At 53.5% G+C, this 8,566-nt stretch overlaps 1 protein-coding gene across 1 annotated transcript in view; it reads left to right on the forward strand.

The window, feature by feature from the left end:
* The window catches only part of Sh2d4b (SH2 domain containing 4B), a 96,024-nt gene that overhangs the window by 56,177 nt on the left and 31,281 nt on the right, over window positions 1–8,566 (forward strand). Inside the window, exon 6 of the mRNA XM_013506308.1 lies at window positions 3,795–4,011. Within this exon, the coding sequence (XP_013361762.1) occupies window positions 3,795–4,011 (217 nt within the window). The remainder of the gene's footprint in view (window positions 1–3,794; window positions 4,012–8,566) is intronic.

Below are 8,566 nucleotides of genomic sequence, written 5' to 3' on the forward strand. Positions count from 1 at the left end.
GCAGTGCCTGGTCCTGCGGAGGGGAACACGCTGCCCCTGTGAGCCCAACTCTCTGGTGAGCGAGTGGGTTTGATAGAAAAGACGGTGAACCCTGAGAGATCAGCTTCAGGGAAGCAAGCGAGGTTGGCCCTCACGCCTGGGGTCCAAGCACTCCATGAGGCTGAGGCAGCCTCATGGAGGCTGGGACTTCTGCGTCTGCCGGGTCCCCCTCCCCGTACTCCCCCCCATACGTCGGAAGGTCTCTGAGGACCCATGCAACAGATCTGCAGCCGCACAGTCTGGGTCCTAGTCCAGCCTTCCCTGCACTATGGGGGTATTTAGTGATGCGCAGCCGCACCCTGCTCCCCCACAGCGAAGGTCCCCTGCAGGGTCCCCTGCCCTCCGACTTCTCCCTGGCCGGGCGGACAGCATGGTCAGTATCAGGAGAGAGGGCCTGGGGGGCAGCAGCTGGCATCCTTCGGCACCCGGCCGACCTTCCTCCTGCCTGCACTGGCCCGTCCTCCTGGCCTTCAGAGTTCAGCCCTCCTCTCTGTCTCCGTGATTGCTGCTGTCAAAGGAAAAGCAGGGTGGTCATTCCGGTCTCCCCCTCTGCTAAGAATCTGCCCAGTGGACAGCTCCCACCTCCTAACTGTCGAGGAACCTGTGCCTTGATTGCCCTGGCCACTCATTCAGCCAGAGCCACCTTTCCCACAACTGTCTTAGCTTAGAGCCGGTTGCTCATTGGGTTTCTGTTTTCCACGTCTTTGTTCTTGTTCTTCTCGAGTCCGTTCCCAACTCTAGCTCAGTCTGTCTGTTAAAAGCGGCATCCTGCTCCCCTGTCTGAAACTACAAGGGCTTCCGGTCACATGCTGGGGAAACCTGAGGACTCTTTAGCCCGCCTGCACTGCTCTTCTACACGGATGGCCTCTTACTTGCTTGGCTGAATCTCCTGTGTCCCTTCCTGGGGCCTGCAGCACCCTGCACACACTGCCACCACTGCTCCCACTGTTTACAGAGAGGCTGCTCCTGACCACAGGCTCTTGGAGGGCAGGACAGTGCTGCAGCCACATCCCCTGCTCTAGCCCAGCAACCAACTGACACAAGGAAAACTGGGACCCCCTGCCCGCCCTGCCACTTGGTCAGGAAGCGGTGACGAGGGCCACACTCAGCTATGTGACCGTGTGCTGATGCCCCCGGGGAGGTGTGTGTCCCCAGTGGGAGCAAAACACGTGAGTGCTGAGTACCCCTGAAAGCAAGAAAAATGCCGTCCTCTTTTGACAACCAGCCTGGCAGTGCTCCTGGAGCAGTGGGGCCACTCACGAGGATTCTGCCAAGAAAAAGCTCACTGCCATCGAGCCCCTTCCAGATCAGAGGATGAGCAGCGCCCATGCTCCGCCGATGGGGTTTGGGTATAACTGGGCTGTGTCACTGCCTGTAGGTGAAAATGTCTCCATTCTTGAGGGAGGAAAAACTGAGACCAAAAGATATGAAAAGCTGTCCCAGGCCAGACAGGGAGCCAGCAACAAAACCTGTCTGTCACTGTGGTTCCTGTCTCCCCGGGGCGGTAAACCCCCAAAGCTGACAGTGCCGACAGGGTATGAGCTTTAGGGTAGTTTGCGGTGTGGGGACCACAAAGCCTGTCTGTCTAGGGCATCCAACCCCATTGGTCCCTGCGCCACGGTGCAAGGAGGTTTCCTGAAGGTCTTAGGGTCCTCAGTGTATGGATGAGGAATGGCCTCCACCTCCGCCCTTCTCTGCAAACACCTATCTCTCCAGACTGTGCTAGTTCGTCTTCTGTTGCTATGCTGAAACACCTGGCACTGGGGAATTTTGAAAGGAAAGAGGTTTATTTTGTCTCACTGACTAGAAGAACAAGAGAGAGAGGGACAAAGGAGCAGACCTGCTTTTAGCAAGTGCTCTCCAGGAGTTAACCTGTTTCCATGAATACTAGCCAGGTCAGAGAAGGGAAACACTGCTTAAGAGAAATTGTTCTTTTTAAAATTTTGTTCTCTTGAAACTGCCTAGCTCTGTAACTGCTTCATGGCTTTGTAATTACTTTCCTGACCCCTGTAACCATGAAAGCATAACCAAACATGCGGGATGTCTGATTGTACCACTGTATCAAGCTTCATGAACTGATGATCATTAATCTACCCTTGTAACCAATGCTCTCAAGTGCTAGCTAATCAGAAGGACTTCCAGGCTGTTCTGTCTCGCCTTTGTACCTCTTCGTACCTCCAGTTTGTGCAGCGTATAAAAGCCCTAGACCACCAGAGATCAGGGCCTGATATTCTGGGAGGTAGGGAACCACACTGACAGACAGGCTGTGTTGCTGGCTGCCTGTCTAGCCTGGGACAACTTTTCATTTCTTTGGATCTCAGTTTTCCCTCCTGATCAGTGCCCGTCCAAATAAAGTAATTTGCCTCCGAATCCTGGGTGTTGTTTCGGTGTTTCTGCTTGAGGTTCAGTCATACAACATTTGTCCGTCTGAAAGGTTCCACCTCCCGGTGCTGCTACACCAGCATGCGTTTTGGTGGCAATCCACAGCCTGCCATGGCGCAGACTCAGGGCAGTTCTCTCTCCTGCCTGGGCTGCAGCTCCCTCCACGCTGAGCAGCTGACTCTGAGCTCTGACAAAACTGTATTGACAAGACTGGGGGTTGAACCTATGACCTTTGCACTGAGCTACTACCCAACCCTTTATTTTCTTATTTTGAAACAAGGTTGCAAAGTTGCCCAGACTGGGCTTGAACTTGTGATCCTGCTGCTTCGGCCTCTTAGGGTGCTGCTGAGATGGCAGGTGTGCTGCCATGCTTGGCTTTTGGGTCTCTTGTAAAAATGATGCCCACTGCCTTCTTCTTTAGGGTAGAGGCATTTATTTGTTCTATTTCCCCGTTCCTTTGCCATCTCTGTCCAGCCGAGGGCCAAGTGCAGAGCCAAGTACTTAACCGGTGCCTTCAGTCCTCCAGAAAAGCACGTTGCCTGTGGCCCTATTCCTGCGGTGAGCAGACCAGAGATACTTCTCCACGAGCCTGGAGGAAGTCTTGACCTCCGTGTCAGCCCCCAGGAGCAGGGCCACAAATGTGAAGGCCACCCTAGAGATGGCTCAGATCCAGAGTATCCTGAGCCTGTGGCAGACAGTGCTGTCTTTCAGCCCCTGGGCAACTTCCTGTGTCCTCCAAGTGCTAAACAAAAAGCACCCTTCAGGCAGTGTTGCCTGTGGCCCAGGGCAAGCTGCTTCTAGGAGGGGAAGCTGTGGGGGGGAGGTGGGGGCGGGGGCAGGGGAGCCTAGCTGGGCCCGCCTCACGGGCACTCCCCGAGTGCGAAGTGCCCTTGGGGCTTGGAGGCGGGCGGGCCTGAGAGCAGGTAGGGGAAGAGCTGGTTTGAGTGGAGCACCTGGACTGCCATAGGTGTGGCTCCTTCTTGTCCCTTTTCTCACTTGTAGACTTCTCTCTTGAGTTTCAGAAGCCGCCACAGAAGCACTGTGCACACTCACCCACACACTCATATACACACACTCACACTCACACACACTTATCCACATTCACACACATTTCAAGGCCACTTGTTTGTGACAGGGCTCTGCCTTTGGAAACACAAAAAGGTGGAAGCCCTCAGGAAAGGGTGTGCTGGAGTTTGGTGAGTGTGGAGCAACAGTTACCCAAAGACTCCCTTACAGCACGTCCTGCCTTTGAGGTTCCCATGTGGGTGAGTCCCAAGGCGCTCCGCGAGTCCTCCTGAACCATCCCCGGCCAGGCTTGTGCAGTGCATAGCCTGGGCTGCAGGTCAAGGCCAACAGTATCTCTCCCTTTGCAGTGCGCAGAATCAAGGCGGCTGACGAGGAGAGGAGCTTGCGAGCCCAGCATGCCCGGGATGAGTACCTGCGCCACTCGCTATGCGCCATCCAGAAGGGCACTGTCGCTGGGCTCAGCTCCATGTTCCAGGAGCTCGGCCAGAACAACGAGCAGGAGGCGAGGCTCTACCATCACCTTCCAGGCCCTGGCCCGCCTCTGCCCCGAGCTGTGCCCATTGGGTGAGTCAGAGGCCCTGAAAGACCCTTGAATTGGGGAGGGCAGAGCCGAGCTCCAGCCCTGACTTGCTGGGCATCTCCCCTCTGTAGCCTCAGTGTCCCAGGATGTCTGATGGGGTGATGGGAGGAATGGCATGGGCTTTGCAGTTTTCATATTTGTGTTTTTAAACTCAAAGGATGTACAGTATTTTACTATTTTAATGTTTATATTTTCCTCTTCCATCTTAGCTCTTGTATTAGTGTATAATAATTGAACACAATGCTGGAATTCACTCTAACACTTTCACACAAGCATAGAGCTTGCAGATTTGGACCTTTTTAACAGCTTTGGAAATCTGTGCATCTTAATATCTTTGAAGTCCAGGATTCCCTTAGTAATCTGAGGAATGCTGTATGTCCTCTTCCCCTCGAAAGGCGCATATACAAATACAACAAACTGCTAGCAGATCCTTTACACTTCTAAAGGTCCCTGAGCCCCAGGTTAAGAACATGCAATAAAGGACCTCGAGTGGATAAATAGGACCCAGTATTTCAGAATAGGGACTCGTGACCTCTTCTAGCTATGGGTGGTGCTGGTCTGTCAGGGGGCAAATGCAGGTCTGCAGATCAGTGTGGGTGAACCTGGATGGGGGCCTTTAACATAATTTGTGTCCCCAGGGGTTTGTTTGGCAAAAACACTTAAGTGACAGCCCATGAGTGCCAGGCCCAATGGTCAAGATACCACTGGAAACCTTCAGGTTCACTGCCCCCTTGAAGGCCTCCCTAGAAATGGCCCCTCTGCTCCCAGCTCTGTCACCATTGCTAAGCAACGGCAGCGCCCAGGGAAAGCCAGGGACTATCTGGAGAGTCGGTTCATGGTTCACGGTTCACCCTGGGAAACAGAGGTCTCAGATTGTGCTTTAATTAAGGATTGAGGTTGCTCCTAATCTTCACCCCGTCCCCTGTGTACAGGGAGTGCTGACCCGTGCTGACCGTGTCTTCTTCCCTTCTTCCATCCTTCTCTCTTCTGTCCCTTCCTCCCTTGGCATGTGTGATTCTCCAGCCAGAAAGCCGGGGAAGGTGCATGCACCAGAACACTCTCCTCCAGTCCCTCTTCCCCAGTGATTGTGGCTCCGTTGCTTATGTGTCTTCCCACTTTCTTTCCAAAGTTGCTGACATGCACAGTCTTGTCCCCGCCCTCTTTTGCCACAGCTGCCTGGTGGTCTATGGCAGGGATGTACTGTGAATTATTTATTTACATCCCGCTATTTATTTATGTTCTACTAGTGGACACTGGCGCTGTCACACAACTTTTGCTGCCACCAACAGTGCCCTGAGTGAATCATCTTGTAGAAATTCATCATACCCACGTGCAGCCATTATCTGCGAGAAACTCCCCCAGCTGGGCTCGCTACTTGCCCTGCACAGGGTTGGTACCAGTTCACACCCCTGTCTTTGGCTCAAAGTGTGTTGTTAAATTCTGGTTCTGGGCCAGGAATTTAAACTTGTGTTTCTATTTATGAGACTAAGTATTTATGTATGTTTAACGGTCATTGGGACTTCTTTGCTTATTTCCCTATCTGTTTTTACATGATGTGAGTAGTTTTCTCCTTAAGCAGTTCTAGGACTGCTTTACATATAAGGGAAAAGGATTTTTTGTTTGTGGCAAACAATTTTTCTCCATTTGTTGTTTATATTTTGACCTTTGTGGTGGAATTTTCCAGCATGTGGAAATTCTTGAGTTTTTATGGTGTTATTATTTAAGAATTGTTTTCTGATTTGGAGGGCAGAGGTGGTTATGTGTCAGCCTTGGAGTTATGGGCACAGGATGCCTGGCCCCCAGAGCTTCAAGGAGAAGGGCTTTGCTTGGGCCCCGTTTGGGGCTTTCAGTGCTGGTTGTCTGGCTCCGAGGCAGACACGGTGCAGTTGACGGCCGGGACGAAGCTGCTCACCTCGTGGCACCAGGACACGGAACAGGATAAGGAAGGGTGAGCAGGGACAGAGCACGTCCTCCGGGATGTCCCTGGGGCCGACGTCTCCCAGCTGGGTCCCTCCTAAGAGCAGTGGATAACCGACCTTCTCCACACAGGGACCACGGAGGAGCACAGCATTCCCTTCACCAGTCATCCTCCAAACCCACAGGACTTTGGGGACATTTTAGATCTAAACTGCAGTGGGCACAGTGAGAAAAGCCCTCCTCCCTTCTGTGCTTCTGAAAAGGAATTATAATTTGTCTTTCGGTCCACGTGGTGGAGCTGCAGGGACTGTGGTATGGCCTGGCTGTGTGTAGTCAGGAGTGAGGGGTGGCCTCAGCTCACAGCCTGGAGAGGCCATGGCCCGGCAGGTGGAGCAGCAGATGCCAGCGCCTCCCTCCTCTGCCACCGCTGAGGCCCCTGTGGCTCCCTGCCCATGTGCATGGTGCCAGCGCTGCCTAGGGTGGACACACACTGCTGAAGGGTGCGGGAGCCAGGCTTCTGGCCGGGAACACCCATCCCAGTGCTTATGTTCTGAGGGATCACAGTTTCTGCTCGGAGTCATGTTCCCTTCAGTGCTTGGAGCAGAGCCCCGAACGAAGGGGTTTTCTTTGTTTATAGCCTGCTCTTGCCTTCTAAGGAGGTACAGTCCTGGAAGTGGGAAAGACAAGGATCTTTCCCACAGTGCAGTTGGTTTTGGGAGATGCAGATGTGGGAGAAGAGGCCAGTGGAGCAGAGATGCTGCTCAGCAGGGAGAGGGGGTTCCGGGCCTCAAGAGGGAGAGGGAGGCTTCCAAGGGAGGATGGAGGAATGAGAGGGTCCAGCTGCAGGGTCACCATGGGCAGGTAAAGCCAAGCCTGGAGCAGGGCAGGGAGGCCAGGTTAGAAGTTCACACTCCCGGTGGGTGCTCTGTGGTCCGGATGTGGTCTGATTGTGTCTGTGGTCATGTGGTTTATGTGTGGGGAGCTTGGTTCCTAGTGTGCCTGTGCATAAGCAGTGCCCTCTGGAGGTGCTCACCCCATGGGCAGGCATGCCAGGGTGTGGGTTAAGGAAGCTCATGTGCAGAGTTGGGCGCTTTCCCAGGAGAGCCAGTTCTTTGGAAGGCCCAAGCCTGACCACAGTGTATTTGCTGCTTTGTTCTGTGACCTCTTCCCCTTGCACGCTTCTGCAGCGATGTTTTTGACAGATCCTGCACTTTCCATCTCCCAAACCACAAGCTAAGAAACCTCTCTTCTTCCTATGCAGCCTTCTGTGGGTGTTTCCTTACGGTAACAGAAAACTGACCAACACTGTGGCTGTGAGCTGTGTGCTCTGCCTTTTCTTCATCACCTTTCTTGAAATCTGTAGCACTCAGGCTTGTGTGTGTACATGTGTACATGTGTGTGTGTGTGTTGTGCTTACACAGGTGTGTGTAAGTGGACCCATTGTGAGGAGCTACTAAACTCTTCAACGTGTCAAAGTGTCTCTACAGAGCAAATATAGTTTCTTTTGTAAAAAATAGTAGCAACAGGGGTGACTCCCAAGTGCTAATCCTGTTCCTTATAGCAAAGACAACATAGGAACTTCCCAGATTCCTGTCCCTCTTTAGAGGCAGTGAAGACAGCAGTTTCTCTCCAGTCAGCCCCAGTCTTCTTTGGAGACTGCCTTCCTGCACTGTGATTTGAGGCTGTGTCCTCGCTGCCTTGCAGTTCAACACTTGCTGGGTGCCTGTGCTGCCCTGTGCTCAGACTTGCATGCACCATGGTGCTGCATGGCTTGGTCTCTGCATATCCAAGAACCTTGGTGCAGACAGGGAGGTGTGGAAACCTTGGCTCCTTGGGAGACAACAGTAAACAGGGCCAGTCTGACCCTCTGAGACCTCTCACCTGCTTCTGCTCATCACCCTAGCGGGCCTCGGTCCCTCACTGTGCCCTGGCCGGGTCACCCCGTGGGCAGTTGTGCTTCCTTCCCCGCTTTCTTCAGCTCTTGTCTCTTTACCTTGTGGTTTCTCTTTCTGTTCACTGTCCTGATACTGCCTTGCACAAGCATGGCTGGCTAGAAAGTCATGGGTTCCCACAGAGGACTGGGCCGGGGCCTCAAACCAGGGGAGGTCCCAGGGGTAGGGACCCCCACAGTGGATTCGCCACTGTCCCCTTGGCCCTGTCTTCGTCCATGCTGATCTTCTTGCCTGGTCATCCCCCAACCCTCCATCATCTTGGAGAAGAAATGTATCTTCTCCTGCTGCAGCCCTCTCCTCCTGCCTGCTTTCCACTCCCACCTGTGTAGTTTTCTTTGAAGCAAGCCTTGTTTTCATTGTGGAAAAATACTTGTAGCTGCTACATTATAATTGCAAACTGCCTGCAAGTACCCAGACTCACTGAATCCCTTGCATAGGCCTGAATTGGGATATCCTGCCTGCTCATTCTCATGGGCACCCGCCTCTCTCCCTCCTCCCTCCCTCCTCTCTCCTTCTATCCCTCTTCTCTCCCTCTCCTCTCCCTCCTGTCTCCCTCCTCTCCTCCCTCTCCTCTCCCTCCTCTCTCCCTCCTCTCTCCTTCTATCCCTCTTCTCTCCCTCTCCTCTCCCTCCTCTCCCTCTCCTCCCCTCTTCTCTCCCTCCTCTTTCTT

Source organism: Chinchilla lanigera, unplaced genomic scaffold (assembly GCF_000276665.1).
Source record: "Chinchilla lanigera isolate Chin_1 unplaced genomic scaffold, ChiLan1.0 scaffold00109, whole genome shotgun sequence".
Taxonomy (NCBI): domain Eukaryota; kingdom Metazoa; phylum Chordata; class Mammalia; order Rodentia; family Chinchillidae; genus Chinchilla; species Chinchilla lanigera.